At 40.7% G+C, this 16,661-nt stretch overlaps 1 protein-coding gene across 4 annotated transcripts in view; it reads right to left on the bottom strand.

Moving 5' to 3' along the window:
- Nucleotides 1-7,965: 7,965 nt before the first annotated feature.
- The window catches only part of RESF1 (retroelement silencing factor 1), a 34,061-nt gene continuing 25,365 nt past the window's right edge, over nt 7,966-16,661 (bottom strand). For 3 of the 4 annotated variants that reach the window (XM_035889056.1, XM_035889057.1, XM_035889058.1), the window contains exons 3-6: nt 16,074-16,221; nt 10,333-15,746; nt 9,483-9,557; nt 7,966-8,355 (exon numbers count right to left, since the gene is read on the bottom strand). In XM_035889056.1, the coding sequence (XP_035744949.1) occupies nt 8,213-8,355; nt 9,483-9,557; nt 10,333-15,706 (5,592 nt within the window). In that variant the 5' untranslated portion in view covers nt 15,707-15,746; nt 16,074-16,221 and the 3' untranslated portion in view covers nt 7,966-8,212. The remainder of the gene's footprint in view (nt 8,356-9,482; nt 9,558-10,332; nt 15,747-16,073; nt 16,222-16,661) is intronic. The other variant, XM_009649357.2, reaches the window with a different exon arrangement.

The raw sequence follows: 16,661 nt of genomic DNA, 5'->3' as shown, positions 1-16,661 counted from the left end.
ATTAAATGCCCTAGAAGATGAATTTGCACGGTGGGCCACAATCTATCTCCTGCTGGGCTCCAAGAAAAGCACTCTTTTTTTCTTGGTACTTACAGAATGATTGCATGCACAGGTAGAGCATTTATCTTAGTCTTCATTCATATCCACTGTATTTATAGCCTGTTCTTTCCAATCTGTATTGTTTTGTCTGTTCCTCAAAGTCCTCCTGAGAGAACACTATGGACCGAACAACATCTTTCAAGGTTTGCATTGGTGCTGCCCTTTCTAGTTCCTTATGTCTTTGAGCACGAATAAGTAGCTCTCTATGTCAAACTTAATTTTGGTTCAATTTAAAGGTGAATCCTGCAATAAATTCTCCTTGCCTAGGCTTCTTCTAGTGCTTCTGGCAACACCGCCTCTTGTTTCTGCAGCGCCTGAGATTCAGGACAGTCTTTGTACTTCTAAAGCACAAGAGGCAGATTTTTATTTTTTTTTTAATCAAGGTAGTTAAATCATTAAAGAACCAGACAGGCAGAGAAGTACCGTAAGCAGTGAGATTAACAAAGTGCATCCAACATCTCCGAAGAGATGCTCCCCCAGCACTGCAATCAGTATCCTCTCTACAGACCCATATTTTCCCTGGCCCAAATACAGCACCCTAACTTCATCCTGTATCGTCTCCTGGCAGGGCGCAAGTCAGCATCCCTTGTGGCTAGCTGGGAACCAGGCTTATGCTAAATTGTGAACTAACCTGAGGGCTGAGTTCTCTTTACCTTTACCACAGTGTTGGGGGAAGGACAGACTCATCATTTTTCTCATCTCAGACCAGCCATCAAGTGTTATGTTCTACAGTTTTTGCTTGGTGCTTGTCAACAGAGTCCAAAGTTACTGGGTGAGAGCACAGTGGCAAGCTAATTTCTTTCTGAAAAATATCTAACAGGGGTGTAAGGGAAAGGCACTACGAGCCAATTAACACATAGAGGGTTTTTTTTACTCCTTATTAGCTATATCTCCACGTTTTGGTCTGAAAACTGTATTTTGTGGTGATTTACTGCAGGATTATTTTGTTGCAAAAATTATAGTTTCTGGCTTTCAGTTTGCACTCTACTGAACGTGTGTTGCTATGGTAGAGGGACTTTATATTTTATTTTTAAGAAGAATGCTGTTTATGACTTTTTAAATAGCACTGATGATTGGAAGAAAGAGGATAGTCCCCCAGAGGACATGGGAGGGCTTGAGGTGCATGATGGTGCAGGCTCAGTTTTACAGTCCTAATACCCCTTCAGACATGGGTTTGTTTCCCATGCGCTTGAATTATTAGTGCCATAGCAACGTAAAACTGAAATAGAAGCAGGATACCTCTGTCATTTCACATCGAGACATAAGATTTTTTATTTTTTTAAGACTAAAATAATTTTATGAATAATCTAAGCCAGCTTTATAAGACTGAACAAGCGATGTTCATCAATTAGCACTGCATGGAGAAACACAAGTGGTGATATGAACCAATCAGTACTGCAAAATGCTTATGCATGTAGCCATAGAAAGCAACATTACAAAAAGCAAATACCTTGGCAAAGTCCACCATCACACTGTATGAATGTCTTTCACTTTATACCAGAATATAACCATAAAGGTAGGAATCTTTCTCTTCCTACTGTTCATTAAATGAAAGCACTGAAGTGAATTTTACCTTTAATGTTGAAGACTGCAAGGCCCACATTCATTTAAACTTCAACAGACACCAGTTTCCATTGCAGCCTTAATGGTAAGAAGGTGTCCTCCTCACAAAATTTCAGCATTGGGACTGAGGTGCTTGCAGAGAGCCACGTGGATCTTCATTTTCCCATGACAAGCATCAATGCAATTGCTGAGCAGTGCTTGCACAGCATCAAGGCTTTCTCTGTTTCCCCCTCCACCCACCTAGCGAGTGGGTGGGGGTGAGAAGAGGCTGGGAGGGGACACGAGTGGGTGGGGGTGAGAAGAGGCTGGGAGGGGACACGAGTGGGTGGGGGTGAGAAGAGGCTGGGAGGGAACACAGCCAGCACAGGTGACCCAAACTGACCAAAGGGCTATTCCATACCATATGATGCCATGCTCAGCAATAAAACTGGAGGACAGTTTTTCTGTAGCTATTGCCCAGAGACTGGCTGGTCATCAGTCTACTGGTAGGAGGTGGTGAGTGATTGCTTTTGCATCACTTGGGTTTTTTCCCTTTTCTTCACTTATTAAAATACCTCAACCCATGAGCTTTGTTGCTTTTGTTCCTCCTACTCTCCCCCTTATCCTGCTGGGGGTGACGTGGGGAGTCAACAAGCGGCTGGTGGATACTCAGTTGCTGGCTGGGGTCAACCCAACACAGACTACCAAACTTTAACTGCCTTATCTGAAAGGCCATGTGAACGGAGTTTAGCTTCAGGTTATTTTTAAATATTTTTCATAAATAGCTTAGTCATTTCAAAGAAACACTAGAAAAATTGTGCTGCATTCACTGGGAAATTTCAGCATCTTTCTATTGACGATGAAGGGCTGGAAACCTGGACTGTGGGTTCCTGGTGCAGTTGTGCGCGTTTCCGTCTCCCTCAGAAGCACCACCACCCACCCACCTCACCCCCAAAAAAGAGGCAAGCAAACAAAATCCAAGCACCCTAGCCTAGATCATCTGTTTGCATGTGCCCAAGGGAACTTGCTGAGACTCAGAGCCAAGTGCTCCAAAGCTCTCACTGCCATGGGCACGCTCCAGCCCAAACCTGCAGGGAGGAAGCAAATATTCTCAGTTGCTTTGCTTGTCAGCTGGAAAATGTTCTAGTAACGAGCACAAAAGCTGCAAGCAGGGAACCATTTTCCCTTGTAGTCTTAATACTGATGAACAGACAGCAAACAAAATATGAAATAAAAACTAAAAAAAAACTCCCTGGCTTAAATGCAGAATTCTAAATATGAGGTAGGCTTTGCATGGTTGAGCTGATAGCACTGGGGTTAGAGGCCAGGAAAAGTTTCAAGACTGTGAGATTTGCTGGGATGAAAACAGGCTGGGGGGTCTGCAAGCAGAGTAAGACAAGTTGGAGCCCAGGAAGCTGAAAAGATAAAAAGATTTTAGAAAACAAGGTTGCAGTGGCAACCTTGCAAATTCAACAAGAAGTCCCAGGAGGGGGAAAAAAAATGAGGATGAAGGCAAGGTTTCCAAAAGGAAGGGCAAAATATTTACGTCTAGGAGACAGAGAGACAGGGACTGAGACAGGGACATAGTAATTGTAGTCACTACAGCCAAGTTTAAAGAAAGACTTAGTTTAAAGGAAGTCTTAGTTTAAAGGACCAGGTTTCTAGAATAAAGGCTGTATTCTAGATTGCAACACACCTGTCTGCCACCAAGAAAATTACTCTTGATTGGAAAGCAGAGTATACACCTATCTAGCACTCAGCTAACGAGGCATCTATAGGAAAAAAGGTTACCTACAACACCTGGGAAGGAAAGTACTGTCAACACCAAATGTGATGGCAGCATTTTTCCAAGTTACAAAGCCTAGCACTTTGTAATGCACGTTTTACTGCATGGGTTTGGTTTTTTTTCTTGATGACTGGCTCTACTCTTGGTTTACAAGGACCAGGTCGCTGTATGACTGGACACATAGCAAGATAGTGAGTGTGATTTACAACATGTCATGATACCTATGTTAAATCAATGGCCACTGAATTTATGGCATCTCCATTAATAGCTGGTCAAAGGAAATAATAATGTTGCGGTTAACCACGTTAGTCTTATCTTGCAGACTTCCACCGTATTGACCTTCTCAAACATCATGTCACTAGACGGTTAGGGCTCCTTATCAGGTCCTGGAGCAGATGTGAGCCCAGTTTCTACACAGGCATTGCTGCCTGAAGCTGAAGATAAGCAACCTCTGGACAGGCCATCTTTTGAGTCCATGGCCTCATCACACCATTAGAAACCAGCTCTTGTATCTCTAGTTTTACTTGTTGGAGGTAAGCGAGAGGAATCAAGTGTTTTGGGGAGACACTGTGTGCCTTTCCTGAACTTCCACAGAAAGTCACTCTTGAGTTTCCTGAGGACCCTGTTTCTCCATGCAAACCTGCAAAGCTTCATCACATGCCATTCTCCGATTCATTAATGAAGACAGTGAACAATGACAGCCCCAGTATCAATTGCTGAAGAATGCAGTAGTAATCAGATGCCAGCTGGACTTAGTACCACAAATCACAGACGGTATCCCTCCAAGCCCAGCTGGTCAGCTAATTTTCCACCCACTGTGTAGTTCACTTATCCAAACCATCTCTCTCCAATTTGGCTACAAGCATACTACGAGAAACCATTTCAAGAGCCTTGTTAAAGGTAAACAATATTTTCTCCAGTCCCCTTGTCCACAGGATTTGTCATCTCATCATAAAAGGCCATCAGGTTGGTCAGGTGTGGCTCACCCTTTTGTAAATCCACGCTGACTGTTCCAAATTACTTTACCTTCACTGTACTTGGGTAGTCATGGCTTCATAGAGGGTTGCTCCATAATCTTCCCAAAGAAAGGGGTCAAGCTGGCTGACCAGTCTCCTGTAGTTCCATGGGTCATCTTCTAGTCTTTGAAAATGGGTGACAAATGACATTTACTTCTTTACACTTACCAGGAACCTCATCCGTGACTCACACAGTCAAAGCAAGAATGATAGAAATGGTAGCTCTTCCTACTGACACAGAAAGTTTCCTAGAAGGGAATGGGAAGAAGAGAGAAGACAGACACCACCAGGATAGGACGTTGCACACCCACAACCTACAGTTCTGTATCTGTCAGGGTTCTGCAAGGACCAGCGGCTCCCTGAGAGCCGGGGCCAGAAGCCAAGGGAGATACCACAACTGGCAAGGCAGGGGCCTCATCAGCCAAGGCCCCATCCCACAGCATCCAAGCAAGGCAAGCAAGACAGGGATGGTAACCAGGGTCAAGCTAGAGTCCAGCTCACCAGGCAAGCTTCTAGTGATGAAGGAGGGCCAATGTGAAGCTGGGAAGTTAATCCACAGGCCAGAATCAGATCCAGTGATGGTAACCAGGGTCAGATATAATCATGATTGACAGGCAGCTTCATAGTAGTAACATGCATCTGAGTCCAGGTAGGAAGACCATCCATGGGTCAGGGTCTCGATCAATGGGCAACTTCCATTCCCACCCACAGGCATGACTGTAATAGAGCTAGAGAAAGGTAAACCTTGAACATTGCTCAGGCAGGGACCGAAGCCCTGGCTTGATCTTAAATGGAATTCCTGGGCCCACGAGCAGGGGGTGTGGGTGGAGGTCCCACATACGGATGATCAAGACCATTACGACCTATTAGTGCTCAGAGTCATGACAGGATCCATGGTTTGTACAAAGTAACCCCACTGGTGACATTCGTATTACAAGTCCTTTCAAGTACAGGCAACATGCAAGATGATGGGCACACATCACATCCATGACTGGTACCTTCACTGCTAGTGAATGCCCTCATAATCACATTTGTCAGTTCGCTTCAAACAACATAGCACTGTTTTTTTCCACAGTAGCCACATCTAGGTGGATGTCAGCATCTTGCCTGTCCAAGGCCAAGTGCTTGCTGTAGTATCATGGCTTCAATCAGCACCTTAAGGAGCAGGAGAAATGGCAACTGAATAAGAGCATGTGGCACAGCCCTTTTAGTATGCAGGTGCATGCAGCAATTATGCAGTAAGCATAGCACAGGCCAGAGGCCAGCCCTAAGTGCAAAGTACTTTAAGTGCAAGGGCTTATGGGATAACTACTGAGCCAACATGTGAACCAAGCAGAAAGGATGTGGCCAGTCTAGCCCAAAGATCCTAGCCATACCAAAGCAGCGTAGGCGCAAGTCATCGTGTAAACACAGTCACAGAGCCAAGAGTCACTCCTTGGTATAAGAGAGGAAGAAGATGTAGCTGTATTCAGTGGGACTCAAAACTGACATTCTCATTGGTTGGGTGCAGAAGGGCAGTGAGCAAACTTCTCCAAATATTTACAATACAATCGTTATGGGTCAATGGATTGAGTAATTTCCTATTGAAAAGAATGCATTCAAGCATTTAAATCAGCTTCATGTATCATTATGCAGAACAAAACCCAAAATACATTCTTGACAGGAACTATGTGTTGTTTGTACTGGGTACACTTAAGGCTACAATGAATCTTGCTTAACGCAGGCAGTATAATACAGGTGCTGGAAAATGGAAAATAAAACCTTCTCAGAGTTGCCAACATTATTACAAAATTCTCTAGTGGCAACATTCTGCACAGACTAATAGTCAGCCTCCCAGCCAGAAAAAAACCCCAAGTTATTAGGACAGCTGTTAAGAACCTCCCGAATAGTTCCTTAGTTTGAGAGAAGACGTGTACACATGATGGAAGGAGAGGACTTCTTTCTCCCAAAAAAGCCAATTTTTAATTCAGCATACAGAGCTAAGAAATTATAAAGTTATGCTCCACTGGGTAATTATATCCAAGATGCCTACAAGCATTACACCTTCAGGAATGGAGGCTTTTTCAGTACTTGTGCCAACTAATTCCCAACTTCAGGGTCAGAGCAGGAAAAAACAAATGCTGCTGAAGAGTAAAACATTCCTGATGTGTTTTCTGAAGTATAAGTACATGCTGTTAGGAGTTCATTAGACAAAGCTTGGACTCAAGTCCAGTTCTCACTTGCAACTATGAAACCTTTTAAAAAGGAAGATCTGACACTTATTTAAAAGCTGCTTTTCTTCTACAGGACTATCTTCAACGCCTATTTAACTGCAATAAACACAACTTTATGCTTTTAAACTAAAAAACAAGAAAAGGCATAGCCTTCAAAAGTTTATTTCAAGTATAAAAATTGTTCAAAGGAATATCTACAAGAGTTTTTACTTTCAGTATAACTGTTTAAACAGATAGCAAGAATCAAGTACCAAATTTCTGAAAAAATATGATTCAATTCAAAATTCTGAACAGCAATGAAAAGGCACTTAAACAAAAGATACCTAGCAACAAATATAACTCTTAGGTCACAGTGAATGTGTAGTCAAACATTATCTAACACTTTATAAACAAAGAAATTAATTACAGTCTGGTTAAAGTGAGCAACATAGTCCAGACAAGTTCAAACTCCCTGCACTTCAACAATCACACTTTTCTTTCAAGTGTAAAGAAAGCAGAGATGGAAAGAAAAACAAGACAAGTCTTCAGTCAACTATCAGTTTACAGCACTGTATTCAAATGAAAAACTCAGAGTTCAATTTGTACAAGTTCCACAAAAAGAAATGTAAGAAAACTGGGTAGCAGCATAAATACTTCATGGTATCCCCTGATCTGTAGTTTGATTTGAGGGCTTAATATTTGTATTCCCACTTTAGAAAAAAAAAAGTTTCTACAAAAATAGAAAGCCTTGTTGTAAGCACAACAATCAGACTAGCGCACGTAGAAAATAAAGGTATAATGCTTGGGAATTCACTGCAATCCCATTCCGGTAGGAATATTTTTCTACTGCAAGCAATGGAAAAATATCACAAGTAGAAGTTTTCCAGAACCAGAAGAAAAAACAGAATTTTACAATTTAAATGAGTTTTTTTTGGTCGAGATTGAGTTCAATTTGTACAAGTTCCACAAAAAGAAATGTAAGAAAACTGGGTAGCAGCATAAATACTTCATGGTATCCCCTGATCTGTAGTTTGATTTGAGGGCTTAATATTTGTATTCCCACTTTAGAAAAAAAAAAGTTTCTACAAAAATAGAAAGCCTTGTTGTAAGCACAACAATCAGACTAGCGCACGTAGAAAATAAAGGTATAATGCTTGGGAATTCACTGCAATCCCATTCCGGTAGGAATATTTTTCTACTGCAAGCAATGGAAAAATATCACAAGTAGAAGTTTTCCAGAACCAGAAGAAAAAACAGAATTTTACAATTTAAATGAGTTTTTTTTGGTCGAGATTCAACTAACTCCTGTATCTTTAAAAAAAAAAAAAAAAAAAATTCAAATATGCCAAAAGGAAACAATACGTTTGACAATGGCATTTTCAGCACCAAAGCATATTTGTGCAATAAATACAGATAAGAACTCAATCATTCACAAATGAGGCAAACGGGGGAAAAAATTGCCAAAACTTTTTTTTTTACAATTATTTAGAAATACTAAGTAAACAGGGAAAAGCATTTTAGTGTTGGCTTTTTTTTTTCCAGTGATACTGTGTAAGACCTGTGATACAGGAGGACTATCAAGGCTTTCGCATCTTTTTTTCCAGATACATCTTCCTGTAGGTCTGAAACATCTCTTTTGAGTCTTTGACTGGAATGTGAAGAGCCTCGTGATCTCCATCCAGCATCTGTATAGCTGTATCAAGTGGAATACTGTCCTCAGCTGAAAGACAGAGAACCAGGTTAAAGCAAAAGTCCAAGAGTCTCAGATGACTCTACCTCTTATGCATACGACACTTAAGGCCACCTGCTGTCAAAAAGGATGCCAGAAACTTCCTTCCTGAAGCACCAGGCACCTCAGATATTTAAATCAATCTCCAAGGCACCTTTAAGCACCAAATGGTCATTTGGGTGTCTTCATGAGAGATTTTTAAAGAATATTAAGAAAAGTGTGAATGAAAACGTGCATTTGTGAAAGTAAGAGAAGAAGCAAGAAAAAGGGCTAAAAGAATGGCAGACACCAATAGCCAAGGACACATTTGACAGCAATGAAAGACGCAAACATTGCAAAATGTGTTGCTTGCATCAAGACCACAGCACAGATAACCTGCCAGCAGAGGACTTGCACTCTGGTAAGAGGAGGATGGCAACAAGGTTACAGCATGCTGAATGCACCATTTTGCTTCCTGTTAGACCAGTAGGAAAACTAGACTATAGCTAGAAAGATACCTAAAGCAAAGAAAAAAAGACAGCGGGGAGCAACCCTGCCCAAGATTTACAAAGGACAAAATAACAAAGATCCTGATATGGAAGATGCCACTGTTGCAACTGCTGGCTCCTAAAGGCTACAAAAGACCATCCGAAAAGTAATTTGCCAAACAAGAGAAACAAGGAAGATACAGTAGTGGCCCCACTTTTCCTATGGGTGTCTTACAATTAATCCTGTCCAGACTACTGGGATACACAGGTCCTGGTACTTGTGAGCATGGGTGTATGTGCAGACAGCATCAACTTACTGTGAAAGCCAAATAAAATAAAATAAAATAAACCGCTTTCTGTTTTTATACTCTCGCACTAGATTTTGTTTCGGCACTTCCTACATTTTAAAGTAGGAAAGAGCTAGCTTGGTCTTTACCTACAGTTTAAAACTGTACTTGAATCTTGTCAACAGTGCTACCTCCAAATCTTTGAAACTCATATGTTTGCTCTACAATATCCATTTCAGCAGCAGAGCTAGTAAAGAATAAGTTAAAATACTTTATTGAGATTTGCTACTGTAAAGAAACACTTAAAACCCAGCAAAGAGTATTTAACTTATATTTCAAAATGAATGATCGTAAGTCATTTCACCTGTAGAGACCTCTTCCAGCTTTTTTTGCTTCACTGGATCACATTTTAACCAATCTTCTTTCTTACTCTTGACACCTAAAGAAAAAATTTTAGAAATGTTTTTGAGGTTCCTGTTTCACAAATGTTGGTCTCTATTCAGCATGAGGTTTTAACACATATGCTAGCGCATGCAAAAGGCAATTTCCTTTGGGTGTGAAAATGACTGCAAGGGCCGGTATGTACAACTTAAGATTTGGCTTTATTTAAAATCAAATACAGCATTTGACGCAAATATGAGTTAAATGTTGAATGATTTGGGATAGGGAAGAAAAGGAGGAAAAAAGGCAACTTAAAGCAAAGATGGCAAAGGTTACAGATACTGTGTGCAGGACATGTCTGGCCCAAGCTCCCTCTTCCTCAATGTCGCAAAAGATCTCGCCCTCCACTGTCTACCCAGCCAGATTTATACACAACCAGGTGAACACTGAATACAAATCAGATCACCTTTGGTAACAATGCCAAGGGAATCTGCTTTCTATGAACAAGCCAAGCTACCTTCTACAAGTATGTTAGAAAGCCTTCGTGCAAAGTTACTGGAAACTGCCATGCCCTGAACTACTCTAACTTTATTCTGTAAAAATTAAGAAAAAAGAATGAAACAATAAATTGAAGGAAAAGTCTCATGTTCTTTTTCAGTTTAACACATGGCTACATTCTGTCGGAAAGCTAGCAAAGCTATTTCAGCCTTCAGCTCCTAGAGTCCCACGTTTTCACTGTCTGTAGTTTTGTGTAACTTGAATTTCAAAGGGAGCACATACTTTTTATTTGCAGTCAATTTACTTACAAATCAAGAATCAAAATAGCATCATACCTGCCACAACGGCTTTCTCTCTTCCCAGGGAATTCTTTGCAGCTAAGCTTTCTTCATCAGTGGTTGGATTTCTGAACAATATCTCTGGACACAGCTTAAATTCAAGTACTTCTCGTTTGCGTGATTTCTCAGCTTCTGAGGCAGAAAAATCTCTTTTTGCACCTGGGCTCTTTTGTGACACTTTGGACTTTATATGCCAGGTGGGTCTGACAGGTGATGTCTCTAATTTTGTCAGATATATGCGCTCCTGTGTCGTACGTTTAAATGCAACTCTGTTCAGGTAGTGTTTTTTTGGTTCCTTTTGAAGATGCATTTTTACTCTGTTATTTCTTCTATTTAAGTATAGCAGGTTTTTATCAGGAAACATTTTCTCAGAGCACTTGTCCTTATTTTGACCGTCGAGACCTCTTTCTCTGTTAGGAAGGTAATTTTTAGAGATGGTAGACGATCGAGCCCTTTTTCTCTGTAGTTTAAGCACAGAGCGATCTGCTAATGAACTCTTTGGTTTCCAGCCATTTTCTCCATTCAATTTCTTAGCTTTGTCAGTATTTATCATGCAATTATGTGAAAGCTGCTTGGAATTCTGTGCTTCAGGTTGTTTCAGTCTTTCCTCTTCCACCTTTCTTTTCTTACTCTTCCCAATCATATTTTCCTTCCTCTTCCGTTTGTACAACTGCTCCTGTGAAGGATGAACTTTCATAGATTTATGCTGAGAGTGTTTGTGGTTTCTTGCCTTTAAGTCTACAGTGCTGAAATTTGGGAACTTTACAGCATCAGCAGGATAACTATTCAGCTTTTTATGTTTTGTTTCTGCTGATAATTTGGCTCTCTCTTTGATGTTAATTCCTACATCTTGCCCAAGTATCTCCTTTTGTTTCCTACAGTTCTGTTCTTCAGCTGAGTTCTCTTCACAGGTTTTAATTTTTTGTCTTTGATTGACTTCAGCGTGCTTCATTTCAATGGTTTCTGACTTTGTAAACTTGTGAACATCTGTTTTGGATTTTGTGACCAACCCTGTTTTGGTCTTATCTTTTGAAAGGGACTCCATTTTGAAAACTCCCTCATTCTTTTTGGGTGACTTTGTCACGTTGTCTGCATTGGTATGACCAGCTTTCTCTGACAACACTTCTGAGACTGTGTGATGTTCTTTTTGGTCAGAATGAAATTCTTGGTCTAACAATGGGGTTCCTCTGTTGATTTGCAGCTCTTCCTTCCAGCTGCTCCTTTTAGATTCATCACCATCCTGGTTTTCAGAGGAATTAAGTGGTCCATTTTTTTCCTCTTGTGTTGTAAGCGGTTTGTATTCATTATTCACCTTTAGCCTAGCATTTTTGGTCATTAAAGAGTCCTGTTTGCAAATATCTTTGTTTGGGATTTTTTCAGAAATTGGCAGGTCTCCCACTGCACAGTTGTTCGTCATTACAGCATCAGATTTACTGTTGTTTTCTTGTCTCTCTACAGAGCTCGTATTTTCAGCTTTTGAAAGTTGATCATCACTTTTCTCTGAAACAGACGTTCCTAATTCACAGGGGCACCATGGCGTTTTACATGCTACAGATAGCCAATCCATTAAAGAACAATCATCTTTTTTTTTTTTCCTGGGGTTGGAGGTTTTTTGTGGATTGTCTGTCTTCTCATGAAGACTCTGACTAGGCTGAATACTGCCTTCAAGGTTCACCTTCTCAGCTGAATCCTCTTCTGACTGTTGACTTGCTACTCTCTTCCTGTCACTAGAGGAACACCAGTTGACTTCAGGGGACAGTTCTTGCATCTGACCAGAGCTTAACATAGCAATTTTTATCTGATCTGCTGGGTCCTTCAAATGAGAATTCTTGTCACAAATTTGAGTCTTATTTTGAGGCTGATTCTCCATCTGCTCAGCCACAGAATTGTTTTGTACTGGTTTTTTTGTTAGCATATCAGCACCTTCAATGCCATATGGAAACTCTTTCACTAGTTCAGACAGCTGATTGTTTAGACATTTAATAGGTTCTGCTCCAAAAAAGTTAATCTCTTTTTCTGTGCTATTTTTACTGGACATGTAATTTTGTTTACTGTTGTCTCCTGGAACACTGAGTGCATTTGTTTCTGCAGTTAAGCTGATCGAGAAATCTAGTGAATTTTGAGCTAACTTCTGGTTTATACTAGCAAGACTTTCCAAGTAATTTTCCGAATGCTTGAAAGATGTATTGAATAACATCTTTTGTTTTGAGGTAGAAACTGTTTTAAGAGGACTGCCACTGCTTTCTTTCTCCAAGTGACAAGTAGTGGTACCATCCAAAATCTTACCTGCTTTAATCATGCAGCTTGATGATTTTTTGAACATCTTTTGCAGCAAGCTCTCTCTTTGGGGAGTGTTACTGCTCAGCTCATTTTTATACAAGCCCAGCCGTTGCTCCTTTTGCCTTGGGACAGATGCATTTCCTTCTGATGAGGTACCATTTAACGCATGTGTCTTGGGGGCTGAGCTGAAGATACTTGCTATTTGTGGATTATAAAATGTATCACCTTCAACAAGAGAACATACACTAGAAATACAAAACATCTGTTCTTCCAACATACCTGTGGATGTATCTCCTGTGTCTAACACAGCTTGCTTGTCTTTACAGTCTCTTACACCTTCTTGAAAGATTTGACTAGAAAAATTTACACCCGATTCAGAAAGAGAAGGCTTGCTTTGTAATTCAAGCTGCAGATTTCCTCCAGCATCTTGTGCAGATTGACTAACTTTCCTTTGGTTTTCATCATACAAATCATTTGCACTCATGCTGCTTTTTACTATTTTGTTTCCATCAGCTAATTTGGTCTGTTGCAAATGTGAGTCCACTTTCTGTACCAGAACACAATCACTGCATGACGACTGAACAGTTTCTATCATTCCTTTATCGGTATTTACCACACTTAAACCATTTTTCCCCTCTTCTTGCAAGCTACATGCATTTCCTGAGTCAATCACTGGATAGGTTTCACCTGCAGATGTTGGACATTTTTCTGCATGCTCACTCTGTGTTCTCTGTTCAGAAAGTACTAAGGGAGAGACAACTGCAACTTGGAGTTCAAAACTTTTTAACAAATTGCAGCTCAATGTATCAAGCTTTTGTCCTACAGCAGCAGTTGTTACAGGCAAAATTGCTTCACCCGTACTAGCCAGAACATTATTTTGTTCTCTATTTTTTGTGTTTTGGCTGTAAGGTGAAATCTGACCTGCCGTGGGGCTGTCACTTAACTGGCTGTTTTGCACACTTACAGATTCCGACGGATGGTTCTTCCACAAGCCCAGGCATGCAGTTAGCTCTTCCACAGAGCAATTATAATTGCTCTGTTTAAAAGATGTATTTTCAGTAAGTGGCGTTTTTTTCTGAGCTGCATCACTCTGGAATTTAGCTTCACCAGGTTCGGTTGTTTCTGATGCAGGAGAGTTTGTGTGAACCACACATGCCTGCTCACCTTTCAAACTTTCTACTTTCTTCTCACTAGTGTCTTTTAGTAAGCTTGCATCCGAGACAGATGTATTTATCAGTGGTTTTTCACTACACAGGAGATCAGTCAGTATTTTATCAGCAGTAGCACCAGCTCTCTTCTCTTTCAATACATTTGTGCTGCTCAATACAAACTGAAGAAATGATGAGATCTCAGGGTTAGCTGGCACATTCTTTGATGCAGTTTTGATAGAGCTGTCCACTTGACTAAAACACAAACCATTGTTCAAGGATGTCACAGTTTTTTGAGAAGAGGCCAAGGCATTTGCATCCCTTTGTTCTGAGATGGGAGCACTCTCAGGATTATTTAATTGAGCTGGGAGTTTGCTGAGAGAGGGAATAGGAGCAGAGCTTGATGAAAGGCTTCCCTGCTCCACCTGAGGGTTACTCTGAGTCACCTCTGGTCCTCGGTTATCAGCATTGTCTACGTTTCTGTTGTTTCTTTCTTCAGGTGAAGAGTTAAGTATTAGACTCTCTGTCCTCTCTGTTTCAGATAGGGAAGGTGGTACATTTTGGTTGGGCATCCATGGAAGAGAATTAGCAAGAGTAACTTGGTAACTTGGAGGAAGTGGGGCAGTACTTTTGTCATGTTCTGAACCTGCTAAGAGTTTTCTTCTGTAACAATGCATCCTTTCGAGCAGGTCACACTTTTTTTTAATAGCAAGCAGCTTTTTTGCTTCCCAAGCTAGCCTGTTTCTTGTAATTGTCCTTCCATCTGCCCCTGCTGAAGAAATTTGAGAATTAACAGGCCCATTCATTAAGCTACTAGTCTGGCTCTGTTGAACTGAAGCAGGATTACTCAGGGGCTTTGAAGCAGCCACCGAAGAAAGAGTTCCCATTTCTTGCACAGCACCATACAGTTCTTTAGAAATGCCAGGGGAGGGCACAGACATTTCATTGAAAGGCTGATTTACTGCCAGATTTCCACCTGAATTACAGACATTCCTAGCTGACTGACTGACTTCTCCAGACTGCTGTTTCTGACAGGGTGGCTGAACACTGTTAAAACTAGACGTATTTTTTGGATCCAGTGGGCACCTCTGTTGGCTAAGGGTGTACCCATTAGGCACATTTTGAACTGCCTGTGGTATACCTCCTGAAGACTGCACTGTAACTCCTGAATCACAGTTGGCAGGCAACAAAGATGGCACAGAACATCCACCAGGAGCTTCTGATCCCATCTGACTTGATTGGTATTGTACCAGCTGTACATTTGCTGCAGAATTTTGATTCAGTGAGTGTAAAACTTTAAACTGAGCATTGGGATGATATATTTGGGTTGGGACATGTTGCCCAGATGTACCAAGAGACATAGAATTATTCTGGGAATGAATGTTACTTTGATACAATGTTGTAGTTCTCATAGAATTATGCTGTGGTATTTGTGGCTGCACAGTGTAACCGTTTGTGGTAACATACTGAGGTTCCTGATGTACATTCCTCACGTTATTTCCAGAGTTCATTTGAGAAGACAGGGGAGGTAACTTTCTAAGGGAATATATGTAATTAGAGTTTGGCCAAGAAGTCTGAGTCATCTCTGCTCGCAAACGTGGTGTCTGATTTGGAGGCTTTGGAGCTATTGGTACCCAGGACGCTGGATGTTGATTGACCGAGTAGTTCAAGGTAAAAAAATCATTACCAGCTACAGATGCTCCTGGTAAGGCCTGCTCTGAAGCATTAAATCCTTCAGCATTTACAGGAGGGGAGGCAACATTGCTAGTTAGCAGATACGCCATTTGGTTATTTCCAGCATAAGTGCATGCATTTTTAGAGGTATAGGCATTTGTTTGATGAAAAGCATGTGCATTAGAAAACAACGGAGTGTAACCAGCTTCTTCACTTTGCAGGTTCTTCTTAGCATCAGCATTCTGGAGGTGTCTTACATTCCAGTCCATCTTTTCTTGGTTTCTTTTTCTTCAGCCAAAAAACAAAATGCTAAAAAAATAAAATAAAAACAAAACCTTAATCTTTCGATCAAAACCTATTTCACTTACCAAGAAGTGATTTAGAATGCCTTCTGAGCAAGAACTGTTGAACTTAAACTGCTAGGTAGAAGAGCAACTCCATTGGCACATCCCATGGACATTGATGTTGTCAATATCAAGTTGCACAAATTATTTCCCAGAACATAGTTAAGGTACAAAAAGACAGAGCAGCAACTAACAATTCTATTGACTGTCTAATGAGTAACAAAATCCTCACATCTTTCTGCTAATTCTATTGTCATTCAACTTTTTAATTTAACAAGATTGCTATATTTACCTTCGCATCCAAAAACGATGGGAAAAAATCCAATGTATTTGTATAACAAGATACAATAAGCAACGCTTAAGAGCTGAGCATAAGAAGCACCTCCAGAACGTAATACAGGCCAGAGTTTTCATACAAGATGACTGGATTTCAATTATACCTTCAAATACAACAAAAGGAGAGATAATTAATCTGGGTTCAGTAAAGATTTCTCGTAATAATGTGGCCCACTTGTTCTTATTTTACATGTCATTTGCTCTTCCCTGACACTGTGGGCAGTTACTAACTTCTGAGAAACACAAGTCTGTGACTCTAGTTAACAGCATATCTAGCTACAAGCAAACCACTCCCAATTCTGTTTGGTAGCATTAATTTACTCAGCGTGAAGCACGGAGATGACATCCTCACCTCCACTACTGCAGTAAGTACACCTCCAGGAGGTGACAAAGTCACTAATCTCTAAGTCTTCATGTGTTATATTCCAGAATTTACATTGATTACCAACAAGCCCAACTGGGTGAGCATGATACTTCTGAATAGCCTCTTGAAAGTTGTTAGAGACAACGTCTTCAAAACCAAACACTATTTCAGTCTTCAAAA

This window comes from Egretta garzetta, unplaced genomic scaffold (assembly GCF_000687185.1).
Source record: "Egretta garzetta isolate BGI_Z169 unplaced genomic scaffold, ASM68718v1 scaffold352, whole genome shotgun sequence".
Taxonomy (NCBI): domain Eukaryota; kingdom Metazoa; phylum Chordata; class Aves; order Pelecaniformes; family Ardeidae; genus Egretta; species Egretta garzetta.
Note: the sequence above shows the minus strand (reverse complement) of the source record. Positions and strands in the feature narration are given on the sequence as shown.